Source organism: Perissodus microlepis, chromosome 8, assembly GCF_051167445.1.
Source record: "Perissodus microlepis isolate ML-2025 ecotype Zambia chromosome 8, ASM5116744v1, whole genome shotgun sequence".
Lineage (NCBI taxonomy): Eukaryota > Metazoa > Chordata > Actinopteri > Cichliformes > Cichlidae > Perissodus > Perissodus microlepis.
The window spans coordinates 24,977,522-24,990,061 of record NC_140468.1 but is presented as its reverse complement, the minus strand read 5'-3'; the positions used below and the strand labels follow the sequence as shown (position 1 = coordinate 24,990,061).

Here is a 12,540-nt window from a genome sequence, read left to right as displayed (position 1 = left end):
GTTAAACAGGTTCTTTGTCCCTATAGCACGAAATAGCAGTCCTTCTGGAATGTGAAATTAGGCAAGTTAGGGAGTGTCAGGAATAAGTGAGTTTCTGATATATAGTATGCAAAGCTATAAAGGTGACATGCTAAGCTAAATAACGTGTGTCCTGAGTCGCTAACTCAAAAAGATACAAATTCAACAGCGTGAGAGTATTTTAGCTACACAGCATGCCAAACCCACTCTGACCAATCAAGCTCACTGATTAAACTGGGGTTGGCACAAATAAGTCTGTAGCTTTAAAAATGTTGCAAGAGTAATGAAGTAAAATGCATGAAAAGTTAAAACAGACTAGAGTTTTGGTTTAGATTTCGGGGAACGTGACTCGCCTTGAGGGCAAAAGCATGAGCACAGTTTGAACAAAGGAGCTTCAGGTGATTGTCGGAGGACATTCCAAGTCTCGTGAGCCTCGTGACTTCTGTGTCCTCATAACGGTGTCAGAGGACGGCTGATTAAAGAACATGTTTGACTTGGTCTGATTTCAACAGGCGAGCACAGAAGAAATGAGAGGCCTGGGAAACAGTGGTGTGTTGACACACTCACACCATGAGTCAACAAAGCCGCTAAGGTCTCTGCCAATAGTAATACTTTTGTGAATGCCAGACCTTTTTTTTTTTTTTTAATCTTTTTTTTCAGGTGTTGAAGGTCAGCAGTTCTTCCCAGTGTTTTAAGGCCATAGTTAAAGAATAGATGTCTGTAGAGTCCAACCTGTAGGATACCTGGATCATAGTGCGCTAAATGACACTAACATTTTGCAGTGTGTGTCTGCATGTATGGAGGATGGAGGGCTTACACAGGTGTTTACACTTTTGGTTATTTCAGCTTCATGTGCTTTAATCAAAGACTGTTATTCCTCTTCTTTACCTTTCCAGGATGCTGATCTTGTTCATTAAAGCAAAAGATGTTCCTAATTGGTGGGGGTACACGCTGGCCTGCCTTATGTTCTTCACGGCCCTGCTGCAAACCCTCATACTCCACCATCAATTTCAGTACTGTTTTGTCACTGGCATGAATGTGCGCACTGCTGTCATCGGAGCTATCTACAGGAAGGTATGCAGGAAACAGTCACATTAGATTTTTTTTGTTCTGCAAACAAATTACATTCATATTTAAATTTAGAAGGGAGATATCAATTGCTTCATAGAAAATATTCTTGTGGTGTTAAGGGTTTTGTTCCCTGATCTTCTGTTTTGCTTGTTTGTTTGTTTTACAGGCACTAGTGATAACTAATGCAGCCAAGCGTTCATCTACTGTGGGAGAGATAGTCAACCTGATGTCTGTGGATGCGCAGAGGTTCATGGACCTGACCACCTTCCTTAACATGCTGTGGTCTGCCCCTCTTCAGATTATGCTGGCACTATATTTCCTCTGGCAGGTACATGCACAGATTGTATTTGTGTTACACTGAGGCTACGTCCACACGTACCCGGGTATTTTTGAAAACGCAGATTTTTCTATGCGTTTTCACCTTTCGTCCACACGTAAACGGCGTTTTTGGTCACTGAAAATGGAGATTTTTAAAAACTCCGGCCAGGGTGGATATTTTTGAAAACTCAGTTTTTGCATTTGTGTACGAGAAAAACGCAGAAAACGCAGAAAACGCAGCGTCAAAGGTGTGCGCCTTTTTTGACGTCACACTGTGCGCCATGTTATTGTTTCGGTGAAATGAATTTCTACAATACTGTTACTGTTACTGGTACTCTCTGCAGTGTTTAAATGCTTACATATACACACACAGTTACTGTCCCTCCACACATACGACTCGGTTCTGCTTCTATGCCCCATCCTTGTTTACTATTTCCCACCGAGGCTTCTAGACTTCTGATTGGCCAACATTTCTACTCGGTTAGGAATATATCGCCACCTGTTGCTTTGGCATGTTCCTAGCAGCGTTTTCCTTCATTTCTGACTTTACGTGTGGACGGGATTATTTTTTAAAACGAAAACGGAAAATCTCAGTTTTCAAAAATACCCGTGTACGTGTGGACGTAGCCTGAGTCTTCTCCTTATGCCAAGGGGACTTTATTTAATGCACTCATGAGAATAACAGCTAAAATTTACTGTAATCTGGAAGCTGTCTGACCATTGTCGGTCACTGAGATCATCTTCGTTATCTTCCAAGCTATGACTTCCATTCAGCAGCCTGTCAGAAAAATTTGTGGTTTGTTTGGTAAGAGAGCCTCCTCAACCACCACAAAGGTGAGGACAGGTAGGAAGTGAAGGGCTCAGGAGGAGCTGACCAGGCAGAAGAGCCGCTGCGGCAGACTTTGGTGTTGGCAACAGCATGCCAATACCATGATGCAACAAAACCTGGGAAGAAGAAAGAACCCAGTTGGTTTAGGAAGGAATCTGAACAGGGGTGGAGGAAACCTGCACAGCTAGAGACCGACTGTGACAGCAAGGGGTGTGGGCTCAGTGGGAGAAGGGAATGGACTGGAAGGTCTCGTGGTCAGAGCTGTGGGAAGCTGAGCCACACTGGATCAAGTTCTTTATCCAGTCAGTCTACAGTTTCCTCACCAGACCGTGGGAGGTCGTGGTTATCCTGGACCTGCCACGTTTTTATTTACACTCAGGAGAGTTCTTCTTTATTTTGTATCATAAATTTAATCATTTGCTGACTCTTGTTTATTTTACAGATCCTCGGTCCATCTGTGCTTGCTGGGGTGGCTGTTATGATCATGCTGATCCCTTTTAATGCATTTATCGCTATGAAGACTCGAGCCTATCAGGTATTTCAGTGTAAAACAAACAGAATGAGACATTTACACAATTGATTTGCTTAAAAATAAGTCCCCTTTGTGTTTTAAGTATCAAAATTCACAAGTAAAAACAGCTGGTCTCACCATCATCGTCAGGTGGAGCAGATGCAGCACAAAGATGCTCGTATCAAGCTGATGAACGAGATCCTGAACGGCATCAAAGTCCTCAAGCTGTACGCGTGGGAGAACTCCTTCAAAGAAAAGGTCCTGGCCATTCGGCAAAAGGAGCTTATCGTGCTACGCAAGACGGCCTACCTCGGAGCACTGTCCACCATGGCCTGGACCAGTGCGCCTTTCCTGGTAGGCTTCCCCCAAAAAACTCAAGAAACTCATGAAGAAAAGTTGACTGCACAGTAAATCTAAACAGGATGAAAACTTGTTCAAATTTGACAGTTTATTATTATGAGGGGTCTTTCTGTGTGGAGTTTGCATGTTCTCCCCGTGTTTGCGTGGGTTCCCTCCGGGTACTCCGGCTTCCTCCCACCGTCCAAAGACATGCAGCTTGTGGGGATAGGTTAATTGGATAATCCAAATTGCCACTAGGTGTGAATGTGAGTGCGAATGGTTGTCTGTCCCTGTGTGTTGGCCCTGCGACAGACTGGCAACCTGTCCAGGGTGGACCCCGCCTCTCGCCCTATGACAGCTGGGATAGGCTCCAGCGACCCTGAAAAGGATAAGCGGAAGCGAATGGATGGATGGATGGATGGATGGATTATTATGACACCACTATAGGTTTCAGCACTACTTTTTGTCTGTTATGGTTTGTTAGTAAAAGCCTTGACAAAGAGCTTTGTCAGTTTCTAGGTCAGTTTTTAAAGTCATATTTTAGTAACTTTACTGGCTGGAAGCTGCTTTACATTAACGTGACTTTCATTTCCAACTTGTATAAGAATGTCACATGTTGGCATTATTATTAAGAAGCTCCTCGTTAGGGGGTTTTAGGCCTTGATATGAAAATATTTGGATTAAGATTATTTGCAGATACGATCACACTAACCCCATTTGTTTATTTAGCATTTACAGTTTAATTTACATACACATAATTTACTCTAATGATTTATGATGAGTCTAAACATCTCCCATCAAAGTTTGTTAAGCAGTCTGAAAATCTCTGGATAAACCTACAGTGACTAAGTATTCTGGTGCACTTGGGGCCACCACAGAAAGTTTGTGTCCCAATTGCAAAAGGCTAACATATTAAGAAAAGTGTGATTTTGAGACAATATTGGAAGAACCAGAGTGCTTCTAGTGCTTCGACTTTCACCACTCAGCAGCCGTCTTTCTGCAGCGGACTAACAAAACCACAGGAAACTGAACTGAAGCACGTGTATATATACACATGGCCTTACCCTGAGGTCAAGTTTCTGTGCAAAGAAAAATGGAGAAAAGTCTTCATATGGTGTGTGAGCAGCGTTTCTTTTCACATGTCCTCATGCCTGCAATTGTTGTCTTCTTCAGGTCACATGTGAGATTTTGTGAACGCATGTTTTATTAGTTGGGTAAATGAGCACTTCAGCAACCAAAACAAGTGTATATCTGTGTCGATGATAACGCCTTAATGGTGCTGTTGATATTTAGATCCTTGCTGAGTCACTGACTGTCTGGCATCACGGCTCTGCCTCCTCTCTGCACTAAACCGATGAACCTTGATGTCTGAGTGGTCTGCTTTTCCCATGTGTTTCCAGGTTGCCTTGACAACATTTGCCGTGTATGTAACTGTGGATGAAAAAAACATCCTGGATGCGGAGACGGCCTTCGTGTCGATCTCGCTTTTTAACATCCTTAGGTTTCCCCTCAACATGCTTCCCCAAGTCATCAGCAGCCTGGTACAGGTGGGAACCTTTTTCACCTCCTGCAACGTGTTTGTGTTTCGGGTTTTCTTTAGCAGAATTCATTGCATGCATCTGTTTATTCTACATCTCAGGCGAGCGTCTCATTGAAGCGAGTCCAAAATTTCCTGAGTCATGATGAGCTGGATCCAGATTCCGTAAACAGGAACAACACAGTCACAGGTGAAATTAAACACTTGGATTAACTTGTCAAAACTTTTCTTTGTCTAGTCATTTAGATTATTCCTTCATGTAAACACCATGGGCTATTGAAATGCAACGCTTGAGTGCAAGTTCACTGTTTTCTTTTTCACCTAGTGACTCCTGCCTGGCCAGTTCTTGGATGACTTGGATTTTTTTTTTTTCACTTGTGTCATTTTGTTGCTCAACAGAGTTTGCAGTCACGGTTGTCAATGGGAAATTCACGTGGGGCAAAGACGACGCTCCTGTTCTACACAAGTATGCTACGAAAGCCACACATCGTATTTTTATATTCACCGTATTTGTTTTAGTAAAATATTTGATTGTGTGCTTGCAGTATTAACGTGATGGTGCCCCAGGGCTCCCTGCTGGCTGTGGTGGGCCATGTTGGCTGTGGGAAGTCTTCCCTGATCTCAGCATTACTGGGTGACATGGAAAAAGTGGAGGGAGAGGTTTCTGTTCGGGTAGGAATTCCCCTAGTGTTTTTTGAATAACATACCGGGAAGCAGCAGGTGGTTTTGACCCAGTTATTGCAGTTTTCCTTCCTGTAAAGTTTCGCCATTTGATATTTTCGTGTGAACACTGGATCAGTTGGCCAGATGTAAAATGAAACGGCTCGTGTTTAATGATGGAACCATCAAATAGTTCTTACTTACTAAAAAACTTTGATAAACTCAGTAAACTCGTTTTTAGATATTTGTCCTCTGAAAAGATGCGTTTATTTACTACTGCCAAGTGACAAATAAACAAAACAAAACAGACAAAACAAGCATTTTCAATTTCCCGAATATCGCTGGCATAATGAACATTAATATCTGAACTTCTACAAATGTTTTTCATTTTATTGAATGTTGATATTTGCATAAACCTCCAGTTTATGTCTGAAATGTTGCATGTAAACATCAACACAGATACTCAAGAATGAAAAAAACGACTGTAGCCATTGTGCCTAAAATTAATGACACTCTTTGATCTTTGTGGTTCAGTAACAGTAATGGTGGGAAAATGGACGGTCACCGTGACGACACTATGCAGCTGCTTTAAAACCAGACGTCACGCACGAGGAGTGGCTCTGACAAGTTGCTCTGTTTTAGATAAAGGACACAGAATATACTGCAGCCCATAAAGTCTTCAGGAACCTTTTTACCAAGATTACAAAGCAAATGAGCTGAGGGCCGCTCCCTAAAGGTTTCTCCATAAGGTTGCCCCATGCTTTTCTTTGAAAATGATGCAGGTTTATGGGACTTGGCTTCAATTTTCTCAATTTTTAAACATTTTTGTTAATTAAAAACAGTCTACATAATACATTTAAGACCATTATTAACATAAACATGTATTTAATATATGGGTACATTCATTCTTTAAAATATTGCAGACAGCGTTCATAAGAGTTTGAAGAGTTTGACATTTTGGGAAAAAAATGAGGAGAGCTAGCAGTCTCTTAACTTAGCTTAGCTTAGGGTCAATTCTGGAAGTAATAAGTAATAAAATATAAAATCCAGTTAGACAAAAAGGAAGTTATAACTTAGTACTGTAAAGCTTAGTCTTGAGTAGAATATATGTGTATATTATTTTGCTTAACATTACATTTTAAAAGGGCACATCAGTCCTATTGCAGTGGGAATCATTTCTAGAAAATGTGGCATGGTTTATTCTGACAATAAAAGGTTTCCTATTTGAGGAAGTGAGAAGAACCTGGTTGTTTGTCTCTATCCTCAGGGGTCAGTGGCTTATGTACCTCAGCAGGCCTGGATACAGAACACCACCCTGCGGGACAACATCCTGTTCGGGAACCCGTACAATGAGCAGAAATACAATTCTGTCCTGGAAGCGTGCGCCTTAACCCCAGACTTGCAGGTGCTGCCTGGAGGAGACATGACTGAGATAGGAGAGAAGGTACAGAAGCACAGGGAGCGAGTTTAGTCTCCTTGATTTTAATTTTTAATCTCTTTCTGCATCTGTTTTATTTCCAATTTTCTCTCAGCACTTGTTGATGACTTTCATCAAAGATCTCTCCTGAATTTATTGGATACTCGATGCTAATGTAATCAGGCTTCCGATTCGAGGACCTCTGATATAAATTCAGCCTCGGCCTTTTTATTTGGTTTTTGTCCTGCAGGGCATCAATCTGTCTGGTGGTCAGAGACAGAGGGTGAGCCTGGCTCGAGCTCTGTACAGTGATGCTGATGTCTATCTGTTGGATGATCCGCTGTCCGCGGTGGACGCCCACGTGTCCAAACACATCTTTGACAACCTGATCGGCCCAGAAGGGGCTCTGAAGGGCAAGGTGAGGAGACTCTAAACCCAACTTCTGTCCTGGTTAGTTTATGATGTAAAGGTTCTCTGTAAACAACACAACCAGTAAATATGACATGAATCTTTGTTCTATTATGTTGTAAATGAACTGGTACTTTCGACTCAGTTTTACTGCTGAAGTCTACTACTACTAAGTGTCATTCACCCAGTCACACACAGCGTTTTATCTAATATTTGCATACACTCACACTCCGTTCAGTAACTTACACGCCGATACTTCCAACACATGGCCTGGAGGAGCTGGGCATCGATCCACCGGCCTTCTGTTGGTGGACATCAGGTGGTTGTCTGGCTCTGTGCCGCAATGCGACCGTTAGAGTCTGAACAGTTTCATGTACTTGTATTTATGTAGTACTTTCCTACTCTTCCTGACCACCCAAGTGCTTTAGACTACCATTATAAGCTTAATACCTGCAAACTTCTGCAGTTCAGTGTGAAATGGACAGACTCGCAGAGCTGTAATTTTATCAGAAGAGGAAGTTGTGTCTTATCTTTCTACTGGACAGGAAGTTTTATGAGGTTTGATCACTTTCCAATCTGCTGATTTTTCATATTTATGACACCAGTTTGTAAAAAGAGTAACTTTGTGTGGCAGCATTCTGCTGGAAGTAGTCATATTCAGAAGTTACTGAACCTGACTAACAGCTGGCCTTCAGGTTTTCTTTATTTATATACTGTACAATGCAGTATCTAATATAGTATGTACAGTTGTATCTTTTTCTCCCTCATTAGTAAGATGCTACTCACTGTTCTCTGCCGGTTCATTAGTTTTTTGGGTTGTTTTTTTTTTCCTTCTCTCTTTTGTTACTTTAAAGAGAACTATGAACCAAAAGTGCATTCAGCTAAATTGTAATGGCTGTAGCTTTTAAAAGTAGAAACAAGAACCTAAAAAGTACACAGCGGTTCAATATTTTTTTTTAAAAAAATGAGGGAAAGGGTGTGGAGACCTCTGCCTCTTGGTGAAATTAAATGCAGGTGTTTCCTGTCAGGTGTGAGTGTGCGTCCTGTATTTATTTAAGAAACAGGGATGTATGAAAAGAAGAGTTGAAAGGAAATTATGAGTGCATGCACACATATCTCTGAGCTTCCCAGAAGATGAGTTGTTGTGATAATCTTCTGAGATTCAGTCATCACACATGGCTTTGTCACCTCAGTGCTTTCTAGGATTAAATTGCTAGAAGTTGAGAGAAGTTTATTTTTGGCCTCACCTGCTTCCCATCACCCAGATTCAGCAAATTCAGGATGGTTTTTTTTTCTCCCAAGAACCAAATCTCAAGAAAACCTGAGTCATGCAGCAAAACATACATAACATAACAAAACATACATAACTTGCAAGTCATTCTTCATCAGAATGGTCAAATACAAAAGAAATCTAATGTTTTGGAACAGCCAAGTCAAAGTCCTGACTTTGTAATAATAGAAATACCATGAAAGTGAATATTTGGAATCCAGCTTGCTGGAATTGAAGCTCGTCTAAAACTCCTCTAACCTAATGTGCAGGACAGATCGGCGGTTCCTGCAAATGTGGTTTTCGAGGTATTGTTGCACAAGGCTGTACGCAGAAAATAAGCGCTTTTCCCCTTCCAGATGGACAATATTAATTTTAATTTAATTTTAGTTTTATTTAGAAAGAGGGACAATACATATTAATGAACATAACAAATGTAAATATGCCAGATTATAGCCTTGGGCTAAATCATATATTGGATGATCTTCCTCAATAATTAAATCACTAAGTCTAATATTTTCGTTTTCGTCAGTTTAATTGGTCTTGTTCTACTTTTAGAACTTCACATCATGTTTCAGTTCATATTTAAACAGAAATATAAAAATGCTCTCAAACCCATCCTGCAAATGGTAATTGTCATACTGGTTTATTGCATGACAGAAGTAAAAGTTTCTTGTGTTTGACTCCAGACACGCGTCCTGGTGACACATGGCATCAGCTTCCTGCCTCAGGTGGATAATATAATGGTGATGGTGGATGGCCGGGTGTCAGAGATGGGCTCCTATCAGGATCTCCTCAAGCAGAACGGAGCATTCGCCGAGTTCCTCAGAAATTATGCCCTGGAGGATATTATGGAGGAGGATGAGGCCAGCGGTACAGCATTTCCTCCCCTTACATATCGCCTCATGTTGGTGCAGAACGGATTGATGGTTCAATACTATCTCATGCTGGTTTTCTGCTCTCACAGATGAGATCATTGAAGATGACGAATTGTTCCCCGATGACGCCCTTAGCAACCACACAGACATGGTGGACAGTGAACCAATGATCAATGAAGCAAAAAGAAGTTTTATAAGGTAAATTGAAAAAAACTGGATATTTAAACTTGGATGAGATAAAACGGTTGTTGCATAAACTCCAAACTTTGTCTTTTTTTATCAGGAATTTCTCAAGAATTATATGAGCTTTTTAAAACATTAAATTAAACTGTTAAATTGAAAAATATGGAGTCATTTTGCACAAAATAGCAGTTGAATAAATGCATTATCGCCACCAGATATCCTGACCCTGTTCAGTAGCGTGAGCTCATTGCCCTGTGCCCCTTTTTACAGGCAGATGAGCATTATGTCCTCAGACGGAGAGAACCCCAGGTCCCGTTCAGTAAGGAGACATGGCTGCAGCCAGCGAAAACATTCAGAGTCGCAAGACAAGAAGAAACCGCGCGAGATGGAGAAACTCATCCAGGCAGAAACGGCAGAAACCGGCCAGGTCGGTGCATCACCATCTTTTTAACCTGCAAATATATAATTGCTCATTTTAAAGTTCTCCACCTATGAGCGCGCAGCAAATCAGCTTTTATATCTTCCGACCCACGACTGCTCAGCGTTCACTGCAACATAGCAACCTGGTATTCACCACATCGACCCCTGAATTATCTTTTGTTTTGATCCCAGGTGAAAGGAAAGGTGTACCTGGAGTACGTCAAGGCAGTCGGACCACTGCTGTCAGTGGTCATCTGCTTCCTGTACGGCTGTCAGAGCGCTGCCTCCATCGGAACAAACATCTGGCTCAGCGAGTGGACCAATGACGCCGTGACGAATAGCACCGCGGAAAATGTTCAGATGAGGGTGGGGGTGTACGCGGCACTGGGGTTTGCACAAGGTAAGACACGCTGATGCTGAATGTTCATTTAAATGCATGTATTGTATGCGGAAATGCAAACAGCGGCCATGTCGGATTGTTGAACCTGAATGCCTACTTTATACTTCCACTTCCACCCTCACAGCTTTTTCTTTGTGTTTTACTGAAATAATCGGAACAGATTTGCTTTGCAGCCAGTTGAAATGCTTCTCTTTTGAACAGTAAACTCTGGAGAGATGCTGTGAGCCAAAGGAGAGTTAATCTGATTACAGCATCGTTAATTGGAATACACTGAGCATTGTTCTTGTATACAAGAGACATCCTTTTTTTTCTTTAACTGCAGCTCCTTTCATGGTGAACTGCTCCCCTGACTACCTCACATTCAGGACAGAAGCTGTCCATGTCTATTTATAACAGCTGCTTTCTTCTTCTACAGTGAAACTTTCCTCTCCCTAATCAATTTTTCTTCTGCTCCTGTGGTTTAACCTAATCCCAGGTATCCTGATCATGATTGCTTCCTTCACATTAGCCATGGGGAACATCGGTGCAGCCAAGAAGCTGCACTTTAACCTGCTCACCAACAAATTCCACACGCCCCAGTCTTTCTTTGACACCACCCCTATAGGACGCATCATCAACCGCTTCTCCAAGGACATCTACGTGATAGATGAGGCTCTGCCGTCCACTGTGCTCATGTTCCTGGGCACCTTCTTCGTTTCTCTCTCCACTATATTAGTTATTGTTTCCAGCACACCCATTTTTGCTGTTGTCATAGTACCCCTGGCTGTCATATACGTCTTTGTCCAGGTACTTGGGTGGGGTCGGGTTGCAGTGTGGCTCGCGTGCCAAATGTGTCCTCTCAGTTCTTCTTTTCCTTGAAAATGTGGGGTCTTCCTCTTCCTCAAGTGGCATGCTGCTTGCATGTTTGCCACAGCAAAATTTGTAACCTTCAGGTTTGGCTTGTTTCCTCCGTAGCCTGCAATGTTGTCCATGATGAGCACCTCCTGCTGTCATTTTTTCCTTTTCAGTTGTAAATTCACTTTGCTCTTTCTCCACAGCCAAAACACTTCCTGTCCTGCCTGCAGCTTGCTGCGATGCACATGCACACACACACCTCACAGATCACGCTCCTAAACACATTCACACCATCACTGTATCGTGAACAAAATCAAAGTCACGTCAGTCAGTTTTTAGTGATCTATACCCCCCTCTAGTGGTGAAGCACTGTTAACACAACTAAATAAACTAAATATTTTTATCGAAGGCCAGTGTGACCTCACCTTCTTAGGTGAAATGATAGCAGTATCTCACGTTTCTCTGTTGAAGTTAATTAAATTTTTAATTATTTAGTCTTTTAAAATTTCCACATCTGGTAGTTTTCCATTAGATATTAAAAGTAAGCACCATGTGCACAAAAGGGAAGCATAAATGAGAGAATATGATGATAAAATGCCACTTATGAGGTGTATAAGTGGCACCGTTGAGGACTGACTCTGGGAAACCTGCACTGACACTGAAAGTCGCTGTCTCACAGGTTGCTCATCCATTTAACGCAGGCGTTATTGTGTTGTCACACCTGACCCCCTCCCCTCCTGTCTCGCAGGTGCGCTGCTGTTGATTAACTGCCTGCTGTGCCGGGCCTACAGTATGCTGCAGGCAGCCAAGCTCACACACCGCAACTTACTTCAGGGGGTCCTGCGAGCTCCGCAGGGCTTCTTCGAGAGCACCCCTACTGGGCGGTTACTAAACCGCTTCAGCAAAGATGTGGATGCTATAGACTCCCAGATCCCAGACAATATTGACATATGGATGCGCACTTTCTGGTACACACTGAATGTGCTGCTCATATGCTGTGCCCTCACCCCAATGTTCCTCATAGTCATAGCCCCGTTAATGGTGTTCTATTGGTGGGTTCAGGTAAATAGGAAAAGAGTCTGCTAACTCATTAATATAACATGCATGTCTGCGAGTGCTGTTGAGTGTGTGTGTGTGTGTGTGTGTGTGTGTGTGTGTGTGTGTGTGTGTGTGGTAGTAAACAGCTGCATGTGTTTGAGGCAGTGATCGTTGCTCGTCTAGATTTAGTTGCTGTGTGGTTTGGTCTAGTCCAGTAGTCATAAACTGTTGTGGCCTTAGTCGCTCAGTGGCCAGTCTGTAGTTTAAGACTGTGTGAGCCGTAGTTATTTCAGTTGTTTTATGGGTTTAAAATGCAGCAAAATGTCAGTTAAACTGTTTTTTGCTGTAATCGACAAATGTGAATTGAATTGCAGTTAGTGCTGGGCAGTATGACCTGAAATATCTATCACAC

The 12,540-nt window shown here is 42.2% G+C and overlaps 1 protein-coding gene across 3 annotated transcripts in view; it reads left to right on the top strand.

The window, feature by feature from the left end:
• The window catches only part of abcc3 (ATP-binding cassette, sub-family C (CFTR/MRP), member 3), a 64,598-nt gene that overhangs the window by 40,122 nt on the left and 11,936 nt on the right, over nt 1-12,540 (top strand). For 2 of the 3 annotated variants that reach the window (XM_084938367.1, XM_084938365.1), the window contains exons 9-23: nt 915-1,092; nt 1,256-1,417; nt 2,679-2,771; nt 2,898-3,101; nt 4,487-4,633; nt 4,726-4,813; nt 5,023-5,089; nt 5,169-5,295; nt 6,551-6,727; nt 6,951-7,118; nt 9,065-9,248; nt 9,343-9,451; nt 9,707-9,863; nt 10,049-10,256; nt 11,839-12,152. In XM_084938367.1, the coding sequence (XP_084794493.1) occupies nt 915-1,092; nt 1,256-1,417; nt 2,679-2,771; nt 2,898-3,101; nt 4,487-4,633; nt 4,726-4,813; nt 5,023-5,089; nt 5,169-5,295; nt 6,551-6,727; nt 6,951-7,118; nt 9,065-9,248; nt 9,343-9,451; nt 9,707-9,863; nt 10,049-10,256; nt 11,839-12,152 (2,383 nt within the window). Of the gene's footprint in view, nt 1-914; nt 1,093-1,255; nt 1,418-2,678; nt 2,772-2,897; nt 3,102-4,486; nt 4,634-4,725; nt 4,814-5,022; nt 5,090-5,168; nt 5,296-6,550; nt 6,728-6,950; nt 7,119-9,064; nt 9,249-9,342; nt 9,452-9,706; nt 9,864-10,048; nt 10,257-10,731; nt 11,043-11,838; nt 12,153-12,540 lie in introns of all 3 variants that reach the window. The other variant, XM_084938366.1, reaches the window with a different exon arrangement.